The sequence below is a fragment of the Lytechinus variegatus genome, chromosome 3 (assembly GCF_018143015.1).
Source record: "Lytechinus variegatus isolate NC3 chromosome 3, Lvar_3.0, whole genome shotgun sequence".
Taxonomy (NCBI): Eukaryota; Metazoa; Echinodermata; class Echinoidea; order Temnopleuroida; family Toxopneustidae; genus Lytechinus; species Lytechinus variegatus.
In genome coordinates, this window is record NC_054742.1 from 44,966,048 (window position 1) to 44,986,634 (window position 20,587).

The 20,587-nt window shown below is 34.5% G+C and overlaps 1 protein-coding gene across 1 annotated transcript in view; it reads right to left on the reverse strand.

The window, feature by feature from the left end:
- Positions 1–20,137, reverse strand: part of LOC121411136 (histone-lysine N-methyltransferase 2C-like) — an 82,351-nt gene extending 62,214 nt beyond the window's left edge. The window contains 4 exon segments of the mRNA XM_041603668.1: positions 809–903; positions 3,310–3,347; positions 7,157–7,303; positions 19,993–20,137. Coding sequence (XP_041459602.1) covers positions 809–903; positions 3,310–3,347; positions 7,157–7,163 — 140 coding nt within the window. The 5' untranslated portion in view covers positions 7,164–7,303; positions 19,993–20,137.
- Between the last annotated feature and the right edge of the window lie 450 nt (positions 20,138–20,587).

Consider the following 20,587-nt stretch of genomic DNA (forward strand, 5'->3'; position numbering starts at 1 on the left):
GTGTTTTTTTCAATACTTATGCTGAAAATAATTTTAAACTTCACAAGGGTTCTCCAGGGTGGAACGAAGTATCACTTGATAAGAGTAAAAATCACCTTTTTCTTTAAACACTGATTTTTTTTTTTACATCAAATAAGTATAAGGAATATATATTTTTTAAAGCTAGCATTATTTTGGAAAAAAATGTTGTATGCACAATGTTTTGAGCTTACAGTGGGTGATCTGATCCCTGCTTTCCCTTTCTCATTTTGTACAATCTTTCACTATTCATTTTTTCACATACATGTCTAAAAATATTTTGCTTTTAACAAATAAGTTAATAGGACAATGGAAATCTATGCAATGAATTAGTAATCAATTCTATTTTCACAATCTTTGAACAAAAAAATCTGAATGACAGTAACTTCATGTTATACAATACCAATGAAAAAACAGAAAGATGACACCTACTTACTAACTGAATATTCAATATAAAAATGCATAACATTGCTTCACTAACATACATATAATGGCATGAAGAATTATTTGGCTGATTTTTGTGAAATTTTCTGTATTTTACTTATTTCATTTGACTCCATGTAAATTAGATATTTTCCCCATGAAGTACCCTTTTCCTTTAGGTTAAGATTTATATTGAGGTCGATTGCTGCACAATGTCTAGCTTATAACATATGCAGGCACTTCTGGAGATTTGAGCAGCCAAACTGTTGTTCATGGAGGGTTTACATGTACATGTACAATGTATACATATTGAAAAGTGGGACATTGCTTATTTCCACCCAGGTACAGTATGAGTTCCTTCACATACCTGAGGCCTCTTCTCCTTTCATTGACATTGAATGTTTCACGTTTTGGCCTACCTCGCCCTCTCCTCTGCGGAATGTTTTCAACATCCATCGAGACCTACAGTATTCAATCAAAACATCAAAAATCTTTGTTCATGTAAACCAATTAGAAACCTACTTACTTCTATACACATAAATGTTGTAAGAGTAACATATTCAATCAAATCTAATAATGTCACAAAAAAAGTAAATGCTCATATCCACTCAGCAGAGTGCTCTTGAAACATGGTTGATTCATATGTTCAAGTACACATTCACTTTTTTTCACTTGAACAGAAGACTTGTTCTTGCCCTACTTTACATGTTCCTTTGATGTACATAATGGACCTATTCTTTCTCATTGACAAAATAAGTATAGATCTGAGACATTATGGCCCATATTCTGAAGTCAGGTTTAACTTAAACCATGGTCTTTACTCTCTGCTGAAATTATGGGAAGCCATAAGTGTCAAAATGTTTATGAAGTTGTATGTTTCTTATGTTTACTGTGCTCTTTCCTGATTCAACGGTGAAGAAAATCATTTATTTATACTTCCTAGACTATTATGAATGATTTGAGAGCCAAATGGGCTGAAATATGATATTTCCAACCATTAGTGATTTATGTAACAATTGGCTATCCATACTTAAACCACAACTTTCAACCTCAGTTTAAGTTAAACCCGACTTCAGAATACGGGCCTATGGGTTTTTTTAAAACTAAATGTTAAACATAAATAAATTGGCGCTTAAGTTTGACCTTTGTGCATAAGATTAAGAAAAGCAAAATTTGAAAGCAAGTGGGTTGTGTGGTCAAGTGGTTACTGTAGAGCATTGGACTCATAATCGCAAGGTTGTGAGTTCGAATCCCCACTCTGCCATTGTCTCCACTTTAATGAAAAGGCCCAAGAGTAATATCTGTTGTCTATAAAGTCAGCCACTATGACTGATTAACCAAGCATAAAATGTTTCCTAGGTAATTGGTTATATACCAGCTTGGCATTTACCAGCAAAATTGCTGTCTTGCAGAGTTTCTACGGGAGTTACCATAAACAGAAACAGAAATCATTTTTAAAAAAACCCTTAAACTGCCAAAATATTCCCAAAATCACAACTCAATGCTTTAAAGTAGATTCTTAATTTTAGACAGGGTAAACAATTAAAATGAAATCTTATTTCTGCAAATACAGCTTTCTGAATCGTTGACTATCTCAGATCGAGTTTTATTTACACAGATAAAAAATTTGATTTTTATTGTTATATTCCATCTTAAATTACAAGTTTATTGACCTTGGTCATGCGACCTGAAACTTATGCAGGATGTTCACTGATGCTTGATTACTCTTATGATTAAGTTTCATGAACAAGATCCATTTACTTTTAGAGAAGTTTATGACATTTAAAAAACTTAACCTTGGTTGAGATTTTTGTTTGAATTGTACAATTTGACGATTAGGACCTTCTTGCCTGAAGCACAAAATGTTAAAATAATGGAATTCCACGTGTTCAGGGAGGAATGAAACTTCATTTCACATGACAATGACGAGAAAATCAAAATATTTCACATTTCATATAATAAAATACAAAAGAAATAGTGAGTGATGTCATCAACTCTCTCATTTGGATGTAACTGGCTCGTTCATATAACTATTTTGTTGAAAATAAGTTAAACTTTAAAATGCCAAAACTTTCTTATTTTACATCCGATTTTGATGAAATTTACAGTGTTATGCTTGTTGAATTTTTCTCTTTTTATTCAAATCAAGTTTTTGTTGGGGTGTACTTGTCCTTTAATTTCAAGTGGTGCTATAACTTCTATTTTCTTGGAAGGATGTAGTATGTCGATAAAGCCATCAAAACCATGTGCCTTTGTCCCCTCATGCTCAAATTGGTGCATTTTGTACATGTAGATGTACTGTACATGTAGATATAAGTAGACTTGAAAAGGCAATATTCTGTCTTTTTGGAAATTAAAATGTGATAAAATGTAGTTTCGCGCTTCATTTTCTAAAAAAAATTCAAAGCTGTATATTGGTAATATGAATTTAGGGAATGTTTAGTAAATTTTGAGGTATTTTTTGTCACTTCTTGATATATAGATTATATGTTTAACAAAATTTGTAAACATTTTTTGTGTTAACAATTCCCCCGGTATTCATATGCTGGTCACCACCAAAATTTTAAAGTGCAGCACTGGTTAAAGCATTTTAACTTTTATTTGTCACTTTGAGACAAGTTCTCCAACTTCTTCCACATTTCAACCCAATGCCAAAACTACATTTCAAACATTCTTTTAATTTTATCCCCCCCCACACACACAAGTGGAGCCTGGTTTCAGTACATCAGACCACTATTGATCTTTTATAACAAAGGTAATGTATCTATATAATATTAACGTTCTTGCTAAACAGCATAAAAAATGAATGAAAACATTGAGAGGTTTCGGGGAATTTATCATGAAATGTTGTCATAGAATTCAACTCACCTCTGGTTCTGGCTTTTGGCCGAGTCTTTTCCTGCGTCCTGTATGGGGAGAAAGTGGTTTTCATTATTGTCATTTTTCTTTGAAATATATAATACAAAGTGAGAACAAAATAAAGCTGATCGTGTATAAAAATCCATGCCAAGAGAGGTTGCATTATTTATGATGATGGATTTCATGGTGTTCCATACATTTACTGAAAGAAAAGTACTGTACATTGTACAATATGTGTGCTTTCATTAAGGGCAATAGGACTTCAAAGCTGTATTTAGGGGGAAAATCACTTCCAAGGTTTGTTTCATTTGCTCATGATAAGAGCTAATTACCCAGTCAAAGTATGGATATTTTCTAAACTAATTTTTCCTTTTTTAAATTCATATTTCAGAATTTTCATGCTTGTGGACTATAGTATTATTTTCATGTATAGTGTAGTGTATACATATAATAAAATAATCATTAAATTATCACTATCATACAAGTTTTTTTATCTGAACAATTAAAACTACATGTAAAGCACAAGAAAAAAATTGCCAGATAGACCAGTAGTCACCAGCTGTACAATATGAAAACAGAGACAAATTTATCCATCACACCTCTGAAATGATTCATAAAGCATTTCTCTTTATTTTGTTTCTTCTGTCGTTTGCTCTCAATTTTTTTATTTTATATTTTCAAATATGGATACACATTTTATTTTTAGGGCTTCCTTGCTTTGGTTTGATGCACAGTGATTTTCTAGCTAACAGTACATGTACACACATTTGTAAAAATACCCAAAATAGGAAAAAAAATGGTAATAAAAAATTGCTGATATACTTTTTTTAAAGGGAATGGCATTTTCAGAGAAATGAACTTCAGTACAGGTGTACATGCACATTAAAGTACATGTAGACCTACAGTATAACATACACAGAGTAAATTCTCATTTAAGAAGACACTAAATTTGACATTTTTATGACAAGTTTGATAACATGACAATACATAAAGCAATGTCTTGTTAACAAAAATTAAATACAAATCAAGGATACTTTGGTGTAAATTAGATTCTGAACAAATTTCACTGATTCTTCTGTATATTTCATATATGTACTGTGCATGTACATGTACTTCTACATCAGTAGTAGGGCCTTTAGTATACTGTGCATATTCTTCCACTCATACATGTACATGTACAAAAGGCATTTGGTCATTATTGCAAATCTATATCATATATTGTACTTGTTCAAAATACATGGATCTTACCTAGCATACATGTACATGCATCATGTACATGTACAGTACATTGTGTCCTTGAAAATTGCAGCAAATTTAAAACAAAACTGTGTTTATGTACATATTAGAAGTAAAAAAAAAATCAGCTCATCAAACTGTTTTCGATGCATTAACAGATGGACACTGCATTTTTTCTAAGGTTTTCACTATTTACAATGTTATATCATCGAAGAACAAGGAGTTGGAATTGATTAGAAAATGGGAAACTGAGATGTAATGTACATGTACATGTAGGTTCATCAGTTCATGTTGAATTAAAAATAACAATCATTTTAATACAAACTTGGTATTACAGTTAGGATTAATGCTTACAATTTGGTACATGTACCTGAAGTGGCACATTTACTCCTGGGTGACAATATTGCCTTTATATAAGAAATTCAATGAGCAAAACACTGAAATCTTTATCAAAATCAAAATCTGATTAAAGAAAATGTAGTTATTGAATTAAGTTAGAAATATTTAATGAAAAGTCAGTTGTTCAGGAATATGCATTGGGTTTGCTGATCATATATGTATCATGTCCCCATTTTCCCTTTTCTCATTTTTATCAAATATATGAAATTATTTAAAACAGGTACAGTCCGACCTCTCTTATCCAGACACGTTGGGACCAGCACCAATCGGATAATGGATTTATCCGGATCTGGGAGACCCAATATTAAATACATGCAGCTGCACTGCCGGCTGCCTCCCCAGGTCAACGGTGGTACATTGTAGCTACACTATTGTAGAGGGCGTACAGACAGAATTCACTGCATTGTCAGTGCAAATTATAGGCAGTGTTTTTACGGAAATGAAATCTATCGATGGCCAAAAATCTTCGATAATTTACCTGCTAAACTGACTGAGGTATAAATCGAGCATACCTTGAAAGAAAGAGAATGACGCAATGAAACCAAGTTTTACAATTAGATCATCGCGGCGGGTATCACAGCTTCGCAATGTCAACCATTGTTACACTGACTGTAGGCTCAAACATGATAGATGGCGCTGTCCGTATTGAGGCCTAACATTAGCTAGCAACACATGTGTTGTTTAAAACGTGATGAAATGTTTGCGCTGCACCCTGATTTACTGGAAATTATCATGCCTAAGTTCTTTTGGTAATTTGGGTGAGATATTTTCATGAAAAATAATTCTGTTGTAGGTTGACTATATTGGGAAATATATGTAATATATAAAAGTGAGTTAACGTATAGGATTGAGTTTAGATTGAAATTTCATTTCCTCACGTACTAGATTGGATAAAAAAAAAATCTCGGCAAGTGTGCGTCCGGATAATAGAGAGATCCGGATAAGGGGAGGCCAGATAAGAGAGGTCGGACTGTACACGTATGTATTTTCATACATTTGTGTAAAACAGGTTTCCCTTGTAAAAAAAAAAAAAATCCACCAAAAAATTCACCTTACATACCGGGTATTATACACTTTGTAAATCATATCTCAAAGGATTAACTGAAAGATGCAAAATTTTGAAATGTCTATTAAGCTTTATTTTTCATCCAATTTTTATGATTTTTGCAGTGTTTCTGTTCAATTTTCAGCGTTGAATTATGTAGGTCGATATGATAATGATCTACATGTACATGTACTTGTGAAGTGGAATAATAAGTGAACAGAAAGTCAGAAAGCTGCAATCTTATGATTATCTCCCATGGAATTTTTTCCCTGCTGTTCAACAGTTTATGATTATGTCCTACATGTATTTGTCAATTTTTGTTTTCATGGTAATACACCTTAATGTAGGGCAAGGTCACATACATGTAGGGAATCGCTACAGCGATTTGAATAAGAAGTATGTTTAAATTACATGTAGGGCTAAATCAAAACGTCATTCAAAAGACCGTTAGTAGAAGCATTAATGTTTAAATATTTTGACAACCGTTTAGGGCCTAGGGGAAAAACTTCCCGAATAGTTGCTAATATTTCACATTTTACATCTTTCTATTCTTGAATGGCCATCTATTTTGCTTGAGATTGTTCTAGTTGGAAACTACTAAAAGAAGAAATTTTCACCTCTTTCTTGACTCTGAAAGATTGTTTTATATACACTCAGTAAATACCATAGTCTCACATGTAGACTTTCATGGTGTGCAGCATCATAAAACAATTTTCAGAGTCTAGAGAGGTGAATATTCTGTACTTTGTTTGATTTAGTTGGACTGAAGTTAGCGACCGTAAGCTCTTCCTGTGGCAGCTCACCAGTTAGTCTCCTGCATGTTTGCATGATTTGGGCTGCTAAGTTCAGTTCAGTCCACATCAAAATTACAGTGAAGCCAAACTAAAGCGAAGCAATGTCTCCATGAGAATTGAACGTGGTACCAAGGGTACTATGATACCCTGGGGTAATCTGTGGTGCATTATATTGTATACATGTATACAAAAATACATGTACACTAATAAATACTTCATCTTGTATAATTTCCATCAGCTCTTCAAGTTTGTGATTTTCATTCATCCTCTTATTTCTCAGCATTTATTGCAACTTTTACAGTCAAATTTGATGTGGAATATGAAAAAAATCTGAACTTGAATTCAAAGGACACAAAGTTTTGTACACACAACACAATCTCACCTGACATAATATTATCAGCTCCAGTATATGGTTAGTGGACCAGTAGAGAGAGCTTAAATATTTAGTAGAGCAGCATGGTAATGGCAGAGTAGGTGTGATGCGAGAGGGCGGTGGAAAGGGCTTGGATAGAGGCCGATGAGACAATATCTATTATTGATAATATACGAGCAGAGGAAATTGAGAATAAATCACAATGAAAAAGAGGATTTCTTTATATATAATATCAGCATATTAAGCACATTGATTTAGCATAAACATGTTTAAATTCCAAACATATGTACCAATAAGTGAGCATGTACATTTAAGAAGTTTAGAAAAGCAGAAGATACAGTACAAAATGAGATTAAGAAAGAAAGGTCAAGCAATAATAGCAATGTTAGAATATTTCTGCACCAATTTATTATATCAAACAAGTGGTAAAGTGATGATGAATTGATGATGATGATGCACAGCATTTATATATTTGTATAGCGCCATATATCTGTCAAAGACATTCAAAGGTGCATTTTTGGAGGAGCCAGCCAATCTGGGTCGCCTATGAGGGCGCGCACACAGAACTGTGACCCGCAGGTCTCTCCTCCCAATATACATTGTACATGTACATGTAACTGGTTGGGGGAATGCAGGTGGACCACTACACCGGGGTTTCCCCCTACTGCTATTCGAATAATACAGTGGGTTCTTAACGTGCAAAGGTGGTGACACTCCTCTACACAGGGCCTCCATTTAACGTCCTGTCCGAGGGATGGAGAATTTTGCACTGTAACATAGCCTGCATGTATGAAACAGGGGAGAGATGTTTGCACACAATGCACTGGCTTCAGTCATCCGTCCGGGGTGGACTCAAACCCACGATCTTAGGTTCGACGGACAAACACTTTACCGACTGAGCAACTTCGCTTTCATGATTACTGGTAATACTGTACAAATAATATTTTCGTTAAAAAATTCATTTCAGAAGATTCCCCCAACATGGTCTAAGTTCATTGACTCTAAATGGCCTTTGACCTTTGTCATGCGACCTGAAACTCATTTAAGATGTTCAGTAATACTTGATTAACCTTATGTCCAAGTTTCACGAACTAGGTCCACACACTTTTGAAGTTAAGCTACATGTATCATTTCAAAAACTTAACCTTCGGTTAAGATTTGATGTTAGCGCCTCTGTCGGAAAAGCGGCCCCTTATACATGTAGTCTCACTCTGCTACATGTACATACTGTAAGTAAGACCCTTCAGGATGATCCCAATCATGACAAACCATTAAAACAAAATCAACTGTTAGCCTACATGTACATTGTATGTGCACGTAATCAATGCAAATTTAGGGAAATCCCCCAAATTCAAAGGGAAATCCAAAATAAATAGCTGTGAGAAATTACATTAATTATACATGGGCTATGGAATGAATATTAAAGTATGGGAGCTGAATATGCATATTCTGTACATATGTTTAGTGAAGACCTGAAATCACAAGGATGTACGAAATGATTCCAAGGGGAGTTCAAATGCACTACTTTCCTATATACATGTAATATCAATGAAATTCTTAATGTCATACACTACATGTACATGTAATACTCGATTTCTTATCTTAAAAAATCAAATTTACCCTCTTCTTTTACATTTTTCTTATACAGAGTATACAAATTTCTGATATCTTATGATCAAAGTGCAACAGAAATCATAAAAAAATAAAGTAAATAGTTCAAAAGACTAATAAAACAACCAACATTTGAAAGTACTCTCTAGTAGGCCTACATGTACTACATGTAGGCATACAGTACAGTAATGTGTACCCTTATTGGTGATGTACATGTACCTACATTTACATCACTAGATATTAGTGCATGGGGCTACTAATCATTATACATGTACATGTAGGTCATGTCCATGAAAAAAATTAATAAATAAAGAAAAGTAAAATTATTTTAGAAAATCCATTTAAAAAATCAGAATGAAATGTAAAATAAGAGAGATGCAGGTATGGCATATAACTTTGCTATTTTATAGATTAGGTCCAGAAAGACAATATCGGAAATGGACAGGCAATAAACTACATAATACCAAGTCTGTTTCATAAAATATGCTTTAAAAATAGCAAATTACCCTACTCACTGGCCCAAATTCTCCAATGTCATGTTGATAGAGAACATGTATACAAATGCGATAGATATGTACATGTATAGGGGTGATATTCACTCTTGAAAAAAAAAATAGACATACTTACTTAAGCGAGGAAGCATAGCAACCAAGCCCAAGGGAGCGAAGCGACGGGGGGGGGGGGGGGGGTGTGGAAGGAGTTTATCTCCCATGGTAGGGACTTTTTGCATTTTGGGACTTTAAAGGGTGCAATTGTTGTGCATACCTAGAGTTTTAACCACATGTATTGTACATGTAAACAAGAACACTACACAATGTGAATTTTTACCTGATACCTCTACTTTCGCCTTAACCTGCTAATCATAGTTTGATGCCTGCAACTGCCCAAATTCCTCTTGAAAGAAAACTCACAAGATTACCAATCGACCATATTCGTACTGCGACCCACGAACGAACGAGAGCCCGGCCGCCGCGGCCCAGGTAGCTGGCATGCATGCAGCGAGCTCAAGGGTACGGTCTGAATTACTGGGGTGCTGAACTTACCAATTATTAGAGCTACACGGTGCAATACTGTATGTATGGTAGCACTAAAAATACCAAATCAGAAAAAAAATCGGAAAAAAGCTTGGATTTTCAAAATTGGGCAAAAATGAAGGAAAAACTTGTATGCCTTGCTGGGAAAAAAAAATTGGAAATTGGATTTAAATTGGAGGAAATTCACCCCTGTACATGTATGTAGGAAACTAGAAATGTTTCATTATTTCTTGTTTCCCAGAATACTAAAAAACAATCATTATTTCAAAATAATATTAACATCAGACAGAAACCCATAGATATGTTGACTATATTTCTGTGATTTCTTTTATTGCCCATTATTTGGCCATTGCTGCTTTATCGTGTGAAGCTGTTAGTATATAGGCCTATACATGTATGTATATGATCTGAAGTGAAACAAGCCCATACCTCAAAAAAAAAGCAAAATACCAATTACCAGTACCAATATTAAAGCACTGAAAATGCATGCAACTTGTTTTACACTTCTTTTTATAGATATTCAATTAATTATAAATGGAAAACTAGAATTTAATTCGTCATGCGGACGAATTAGGTGGTCTGTCATGATTTTTCATTCAGAGTCGGCTAATGTATAAAATGAATAATTTAGATATGATTGATAATCTTGATTCTAGACATCCTAAGAATAAATTTTGACCATTGCTCAATGTGATTATTAATGTTTCCCATAGACTTTACACGTAAGCAATTTTGAGAATTACAATTCCAATATTGCAAGTGAAAAACGGGCATGATCCCGGCATCTGATCAAAAAGTGGAGGGCACATTACCGAAAGCCCAGAATCTCAGCTATAACATATTAAAAGCTCCGGCAAAACTGACAAAAAGAAATGGAGATATGGCTCACGAAATAGAGGAATGTCGAATCTAGTTTTGAGAAAAAGTCATGTCCCATAGAGATTACACACAAAATACATGTGATATGAAAAAAACAATTATAATCTGTTTTATCTTGCTAAATTTTAACTTTCATACCTTTTAATTATCATAAAGGATCATGTAAGAGGTGGCAAAAAGAAAAAAAAATGAAAAAAAAATCATCTTTTCTACCCCAGGAATCGAACCTCCGCCCTCGAGAAAGCAAGTCAAATGCGTTATCCATTGAGCCACGATATTCCCCATAGAGATTACACGTAAGCAATTTTAAAAATTACAATTCCAATTTTGCAAGTGAAATACGGGCATGATCCCGGCATCTGATAAAAAAATGGAGGGCACACTTCCGATAGCCCAGAATCTCAGCTACAACATGTGAAAAGCTCAAGGAAAGCTGACAAGAAAAAATGGAGATATGGCTCACGAAATAGAGGAATGTCGAATCTAGTTTTGGGAAAAAGTCATGTCCCATAGAGATTACACGCAAAATGAGGAAAAATGACATGCCTCTTTTCATCGCTGTTTTACGCAATGATGCGTTTCTCAAAACGAATATTCATGTTAACTAAGGAGAAAGAGTACATTATAAACTACAACATATTGAAATCTGGGCGAAAAATGATCTATATTCGAGAAGTTACAGCCAAATTTGCATAAATTTGATGACGTACAATATAATTTAGGGACAATGGTGACATGAAATCAAATTTACAATTAATACTCTATCGATATATGAAAAAAAAATTGGGGGTCAACGGACTTTTTAAAGAGCTACAGTGAATTTACAATAGGCATGTTTTTGCCCATATATGGCCTATAGTGAGAGCTCGCGCGCACACGTGCTGCAAAGTTTAACGGGTGTTAATTTCGTTATTAATGGTTGTAGAAGGTTGATCAAGGTATCAAATTGCTCAGAATTTTATTAGCAATGCAATGATATTAAAGAAACGGTTTTTCTGCGTTGCGTTAAGGTGTAACGCGCGGAAACGCGCGCGCATATGTGCGCGCGCGCAAATTTTTGAAATGCTTAAAATGACCTGAAACGTACCCAAAAAAATTTATAGGTCATTTGGACGATTTTTTTAATTGACGCGCGCGTACGCGCGCGTCATGACCTCTACATGACCTTTGATGACATTGACCTTTGACACTTGACATGAAGTTAATGTCATGTAAATATTGTTAATTTTTGACAATTGATAATGAAGATATGATCAAATGAAGAATTTTACAAAATGGCGCGTAGATGACGTCATCATGACCATATGACCTTGAAAAGCTTATTTTGCCGTCTCTATGATAGATTCTATATATGACGAAAAAATCAGCAAAATTGATTCAGCCAATTTCGAGAAAAGTTGGCGACAAAAAATAGGTACCATGAATAAAGAAATAAATAAAGAAAGAAAATTCTGACGAAATCAATAGGTGATCTGTCGTAGACAGACCACCTAATTAGACCTACAGTACATGTACATTCAAGCTAGATCTACATGTCTTATGTACACTTTCAGGGGCATCATAATAGTTTATCATCAATTTTTTTTCTGTAGATACAATGAATATGTGACTGCCCAGTTGAAAACTTTATCACTGGTAAGTCAGCAAACATGAATTTCAACTTTTTCTGTCTTTAGAAAAAATGACAATATTCTTGTATTCTTTTAAATTTGTAACATTTTTATTTAGACCTTTAAGGTTTTAACTTGCACAGATCTACTTTTACTACATGACATGACCAAATATTGAAAAAGTTCAAGATCAACTGCTTGAATTCATTGAGAAGATGAACTTTACAAACGTTAGACCTGTATAGAATGCAATATCATTATCAATAAATTTTGGATGTACAGTGAGGTTCCCCATTTTAAGTTCACAAACTGAAAATGGTAACATTAACATTGATGGAGCGTTCATACACTCAATCTGTATTACAAACATGACGAAAAACGATCAAACTTCAAAGAAAGAACCTGACCATGTAAGCTTGTCATAAAAATTCAGTATTTTCATTTCATTTATTTTTCCATTTCCAACAATCATTTACATTTACAATAGTTTTGTTACATACATCTTGATATAATTATAATCAATAAAACAAAGAAACTTATTATGTATAATAATCAAGATAACAGGTAGGAAACGGAGGAAGCTGCTAAAAAGCGAAGCTTGTAGGATGCAGCCTCCTATAACATATTCCTATGATCAATGGTCTCCAGATTCTTGACCCAACACTCACAAGCACAGCTAATATTACGGATCAACATAGGAAAACAAAAAATATCATATTTCTAGGGACAGTGATTTTCCGTTTCTAAAAATTGCCTTTTCCGTTTCAGAAAATCTCAAATTCCGTTTCAGCATGTCTGTATAGATAAAATATAATGTATGAGTGGTGAAGAGTTAAATAAACTAACGAGTATCTTGGAGAAACTTTTTCAACTTAAATTTTAAAGAATTTAGGCTTGGGTAATCTTTGATAGTATTATTAAGAGTGCCCCAAAGTCGAGGGCCTTCGAAAGTGAAGATAGATTTGGCGAGAATTGTCAGGGGTAAAGGAAAATGAAATTCGTCGGATTGACGCGTATGGTATTTATGGATAGTTTTGTTTTTGTTAAATGAAGAATCAAAGATTAATGGTAGCATATTATTTAATTGATACATAAATTTACCCAAGTTATACTGATATAATGTTTTTACTTTTAAGATTTTATTGTCAATAAACAATTGGTCTGTGTGGGATCTCCAGGACATATTAAAAATAACGCGCAATGCCTTTTTTCTGTAAAAGTAATATTTGTTCTAGATATGATATATGTGTATTTCCCCAGACAATTATCCCGCATTTTATAGGGTAAAATTAATGTTGAATAAAGCATTTTTAGGGAAGAAGTTGGAAGAAAAAACTTGACCTTATTTATACCACCAATATTGTGTGAAATTGTACGGCATATAAAATAAATGTGTTTTCCAAGATAAATTGTTGTCTACTATCAGACCTAAAAATTTTGTTGTAGCGACCACTTCAATGTCAGCGTTGTCCAATTTAATATCGTACTGTATGGTATCATATATATGGTATCGTATTTCCCAGCATATATTACGGAAAGGTGGTAAGCTGAATGAGTAATAAATATTCATTATTTTGTTTTCATTCTTGCACCCTTTTTCACCCATCAAAAGGAAAAATCAAACAGTAATCAAGGAGAATGCACTAGCTCATGATTTTCTCCATAGACAAACCCCAACTATTACAAGCCATATGGCAGACATTAGTCTACTGACGGAGGGGATACCGCGGAAAGTCTCAGCCGAGCATACATACAGTGTATATCCCTGACAGAGAGACAGGTCTAATTTTACAACTGCAATACAACGAGACAGATATTCATTAAAAAATCTGATTCAAAATAGTGGAAATTTGAAATGCAGCCTTTCTTATTAAAATCCCTGTACAGTGAATGGGTGCGCAGACATGCATCACTTATTGTTCAATCTTGAAATGATTGGCCAAGGTTTTTTTCCAAGAAATTCATATAACCATATTTCTCTCAAATTTTCTTTTTTTACACTCACTAATAAAAATATAAGGAACACTATCAACTGAATTTTTGTGGACTAAAAAGGAAAACATGTTTAATCTGAAGTTAAAATTTTAAGTGCTCAGACATGGCCTATGGAGACCCCCTGAATTGTAGATGATTGACTCTCCAGCATACTGTATCTGCAAATTTGACCTGAAATTGAAGTACTTTAGACCTTGCCTTGTCATATATGCAGGCTTGCTAGCCCCACCAACTTTCTTGAAAAACAGGTACATGTAATATAAATATGAAGAGGGGCCCCATGTCTGCACACCTGAATTATTTAACTTATGATAATGTGAATTTTCATCATTTCATTTAAGTTGATAATGTCCCTTTATATACATGTAGGATACTTAAATGAATAAGTGTACTCTGCAAAAAATCTCATACAAACTTGAAAGAAATGAATTTTTGGAAAGAAAAACCTCTGCCAGTCATTTTCAGATTTAACAAAATATTGGTGCCCATGTCTGCGCACCCATTCACTTTACACATGATTCAGGGACTTTGATGGGAATGGCGGCAGCTGCATTTTGAGGTCGCCACATAAAATGCCAGAAATTCATTATTTTTCCACCATTTAGAGTCACATCTTTTAATGAACATCTTTCTATGTATGTAAAGTTTGTGGTCATCGTGCATCTTCTTTAGTTTACTAGAATTGCGCAGATTTAGGAGTGCCCAGACAACTGACAAGGGGCACTGTGCTTTCTTAGGGGACCTTACCATCAGGGGGCTCAATTACAAGGTAATTGATCAATTATGTAATTAATTACATTTTTTGAGTAATTGTAATTTTGTAATTGAAATTTTGAAAGGGAAAGTATTTTTTTTCTTTTTTAAAAGTAATTGACATCAATTATGGTACTTTTAATCACATTCAATTTACTTTACAATAAACTTACTTAATTTATGATCTAATTTCTTGACGTTTTTCATGTCAAGTGCTTCAGCATCAAGAGTGTTGAGATTCTACATGTAATAGGCAAAATCTGTGCTCTTTACATCATACATATATTACCTGCATCTTGTCAGTTTCTCAACTTTCTCTGTAACTTAGAATTATGTTGAAACAGGTGGTGCTAGTACTGTCTGCTAGTTCATACAGAAACCATTCTGTATATCATTTATGACTTTATAGAAAGTAATTGAAATCGTAATTGACAAAATGGTAGGCCTAACTGTAATTGGAAAAAAAGTAAATTCATTGAAAAGTAAATTGCAATTGAACATTTCTTCAATTACAATTAAGTAATTGAAGAAACCCTGCTTACCATACTACTATTTGCCCTTTTAAGTGATTTTTTATTTTGAAGGACTCCAGAGTCCTGTGAATTCATTAATTCAAGCATGTTGAAATAAAATATTAGATTTAGATCTAGAACTAGGCTAGATAGATTAGAGTCTAGATCAGCATGTGAAAAGGGTTGATCGTCATGTTCTATTAGCTGGACACGTTCTCATATTGGTCTTGTCTGTCTTGTCTTTCCGTTAATGCCCACAATCATTATATTGACTATTATGGCAGATAAACATCAAGATAGACTTGATATGAATTTTGCCAGGACCAGCAGGTGCAATACACCAGGTGAACACCTAACCCAAGGAGCTCCCTGGAGCCCAGGAGTCTACCGTGCATTTAGACAGACACGGGACTAGGGTAGATTGTGGTCTCAATAACTTGGAAAGAAAATTGTGAAAACAGATATTATGCACTTACCCAAGGCTCGACATTAGCGGTGGCCCGGTGGCCCGGGGCCACCAAAAATTCATCTCGGGCAACCATTATTGAAAAATGTTAAGTTTTGGTGGCCCGAATCGGGCAACCAATAATTTTCAAAGTAGCGCAATTTTTCTCCCGATTTTGCATGCATTTATCAACTTTCTACAGCAAATTGCAAGTCAATTCGTAATGCGCCTTTTTTGTTAATCTACACACAAATACACACACACATACATATTGCACAGTCATGACAGTATGTAGGCCTACTGTATGCTATTCGGCCGACCGTGCCGGCTGTCTGCTGGCTGAGCTTTGCATGCGTGAAACCACTGCAGCTGGCTGTGCACTAGCAGACTATTCAGACCAGACTCAGGGAGCTGCGATGCGAAATGTTACTGCTAAGAAATCTTCCCCAGAACTTTGAAAATCTACGTCAAAGTCACATTTTACACCAATGAAATGCCCTTCTACTGTCCATATTACTGAAACCTGATAATTTGCAAGCATTAAAAGGAGGAATTATGACTTCTCTTTTGACTCAAAAAGACCGATTTCCAAATGCATAAATACACATAGGTGAGTACATCACAGTCCCACATGTGCATTTGTATGTATGTTGATATTTGGTTATTTTCAAAGCTTCTTTCTTTCTTGTTTATAAATGACTTCTTAAACCACTCTTAAGGAAGTAAATACTTTGGGAAGGCATTTTATTGATATGAAATGTGAATTTTTTCCATCATTTTGTCAAATATAGGGAAGGAATATTCTCACTGTTTTTTCCAGATAACTTGCCTTTTCTTATTTTTTTTCTGTCATTTTTTTACAGTGATTAAACCATTTATACCCCTTCCCATTGAATATGCCTGATTAAAGAACATGTTTCTACTGAATAATGATAATTTTCCCCATTTTTTCTGATAATTTTGTCTTATTCATTTTTCTTACATTTTCTTTTTTTTCTCAATTTTTTTCCTGTTCTTTGTTTCTTCTTCATTTTTTTGGTCTTATTTCACTTATTCATTTTTACAATTTTTGCTTTTTTTTCAATATACTATTCTAAAAATTATTTTTGTTTATTTCCCCCTTTTATACATTGTTCTAATTCTGCAGCATATTTTCTGTGATTTTCTCCTGCTATAATATGCTGGAAAAGAGAAAATAAACTGGATTTGGGGCCTGCATTTAGGTTTTACGATCAAAAAGGAAGGAAAAATCATTGTTTTGTAAATCAATCTGAGTTTGCTATATGCACTATTTATTTACTTTACCATTATGAGTGTGTGTCTATACGGAGATTAAAAGTCCACACAACCTGGGAGCAACACAATTCTTTTATTCTCTTTCAATCATTTCATATTCACAATGATACATTGTAGAACAATTTATATATTACCACAAAATAAGCAAAGTAAAATAACAGCAAGCACGATTTATATACAAGATGTACAAAGAATAGTGGTACGTGGTAGTGACTGCAGAATATTTCAGTTTGTTTTATTCATTTTTAATTAATGTTTTTCTTTATATTTTTCGGGCCACCAAACTTTACTAATGGGCCACCAAAAAAAATTATTTGAAGGTTTTGGTGGCCCGAACGGGCCACCACCAAAAAAAGTTAATGTGGAGCCTTGACTTACCCACTCATTCAATGAACAAGGTTATAATATAACCTTGTTCTCAGTTATATCTCCATGTGTGACAAAATAAGGGTGGCAATGTTTGGCTTATTTTCTCTTTTTCTTTGGGGCAAATGCTTGATTTTTTTACACTGACAGTTTCCATTAGACCTGTTAATTCATACTGCTTGGCTCTTATTTAAATTTGATACTTTATATCATTTTTTCTTAATTAAAACTTTTCTTGCCACATTACTTTCCACCAATAGAGGGCGTACACAAAAATATGCCCAAAATTCAAGTTTTTGAGCGCTCTGGTGAATACAAAAATTATTCCCACATTACTAATGATAAATAAATTAAAACTGTATGAAAATTAGTAATTTTGGTCACAAAAGTGATATTTCAATGATTTTTTAGAGTGTGTGCTCTATACAGCATTGGCATACCATAGTCCTACCTGTAGATTCTCCACAGGCCAGATGGTAGCAGTGTAGCGTCAAGTGCACTTACCATGATTATATGGATGGTCTATTGTGTGGCAGTATCCTGACATCGAGGCACAGACAGGAACCTCAAAAAAACGAAAAGTTCTGTCGTGATACCTCTCCTAATTCTGTCGAAATTCATAACAAAATGGCTGGTCAAGACTGGGGTAGGAGAGAACTTTTCAGGTTCTTTGAGGTTCCAGTCTGTGCCTCATTGTCAGGATACTGCCACATGATAGACCTTCATCCATATAATCGTGTTAAGTGCATAATTTCTGTTTTCACAATTTTTTCCAAGTTATTGAGACCACAATCTACCCTCCCGTGTCTATGTCTAAATGCACGATGGACTCCCGGGCTCCGGCCAGCGAAAAGCGGGCTGGAGCTCCATGGGTTAGTGAACACCCTGGGTTAGTGAACTCCCTGGGTTAGTGAACACCCTACCGTATGGGCACTAGTATTCAACCAGGCATAATTCAAAGATTTTGACATATTCCCGAAAATTATCTAGAAATAGGGAATTTATCTTAATTTCATGGCTTTGTTATTTCCAGGGTAATCTGTTGCCAGTATTTTCTTTATCAATCTGTCGACTGTATGCGTGGAGGATCAAATTTATGCGGCGATGGCTTTTTGCACTGAATGGCACAAGTATTCAACCTAGTGAGGATACATAGCAAATCTCAAAAGGGTTTAGATTGCTAAATTAGATCTATGTCAGTCTCTGGCTTTGATTAATTCCGTTTGGTCTCGTCTCAAATGGTCTAGTCCATAGTCAGAAGGGACAAGGGCAGATTGAGAGACAGGGCCATCTTTCATCGCTAGATTGAATACTAGTGCCAACGGATTGACTACTAGTGCCAAAAACCATCGCCATATAATTAAATCGCCCGCGCACACAGTTGACTGGTTGAAGAAAAAAATAACGGAAAAAGAATAACCAGCATTTGCTCTTGGAAATAAGATGGGTCTAAAATTCAGGTAAATTCTATATTTGAGGAAACTCTCCAAACGGGTTGAATACTAGTGCCCTTACGGTACTCTTTGAAGAATAGTGTACTAGAGGTCTATTGGTTTTACCATGCATAGATCTTGATGAACCTAGATCTAGGTCGTGACTCTACTATACTAGCTACCCAAGACCAACATTTGCATCCTTTCCGATGAACCGTGTGTTTTCCAACAGCATTCATACCTGCACTCAATACAGTGGTGAGGCACGCTAGTATCACACAATGCTATAGTAATACCGTAGCATCAGATTTTTTGGTTAGAGGGACTAGGCCTACTCAAACCCTCGATCGATCACGCACGTTGAGATCTACAATCTATAAAACATGCACTCTCAGTCTCACCAACTGAGCTACATCATGTACTCTGCCTCCATCCACTTCAATTTCAGCTCAAATATGCATATTATTATTATCTGTAAAATCTCAGCCCAATTCTTCATTATTTTGCATTTCAAATCCAAACTAAAGCCACTGCCAAGAATGTTATTGTATTTGTATTGTAGGTTAAGTCTGTTCATTATTCCATTTCCAAATGTAATCTGGTATTTGGTAATTGCATTCTCAAGTCATGTAGGCCTAGGCCTAATATAAAATAGAATTATTTAGTATGCCTGCTTTCCGAATTCTAAATCATATCCACCCAATCCAGAATTCCAGGTTAGTGAGTTGAGGTTAAAACAATGAATGCCAAGCTGAAAAACTGTCTGCACGCTCAAACTCAAACTAAAGCCCGGCCAAGCGGACGTGTAATTTGTTAATTAAAACGATGGAATTTACCTGCATGAACATGCAAAACGAACAATATATTAAAAATATTTTCAACAAATTCTTAAACAAAATCAAAGAACTTACAGTGGTGGCACTTTTGCAGGTGGATATCAGGCGGGGTTTGATGCCCATTAATAGAAACAAAGGGTTTGAATATTTTCATCACGATTACTTGTCTACTGATGATGCCGCCATATTGAATGCCTTTTCACTCTATGTGACCTCCAAAACAGGGAGATTTAAATGATAAAATGTAGATCCCCAATCTTTATGGAAATTTTTCTACTGAATAGAAATAGGCATAAATATGCTTTTAATGAGTCATTTATTTAAAATATATACAGGAAAGGATGTATATATCATATATTTCATATCTATTAGCTCTATTTCATATTTCTGCTCTTCCGCGGATGAATCTTATGTAGTAAACGGAGCGACCCTTTCTACTATATGTTCATAATACTACATTTGGAGAAATTTTCTCAAATTGGTATAACGCCGCATCATATTCGGGAATCTTCCTTTCTATTTATCTTTTCATCGACTGTTCTGAACATGGTTTTGTCGTTATTTGAGGAAAATTTTGTCTATTTATATATCCATAGGATTGGTTTTCGGTGCATTGACAAGGGTATTTTCTGGTGAAATATACGACGAGTATTCGCTGTGTGTACTGAGG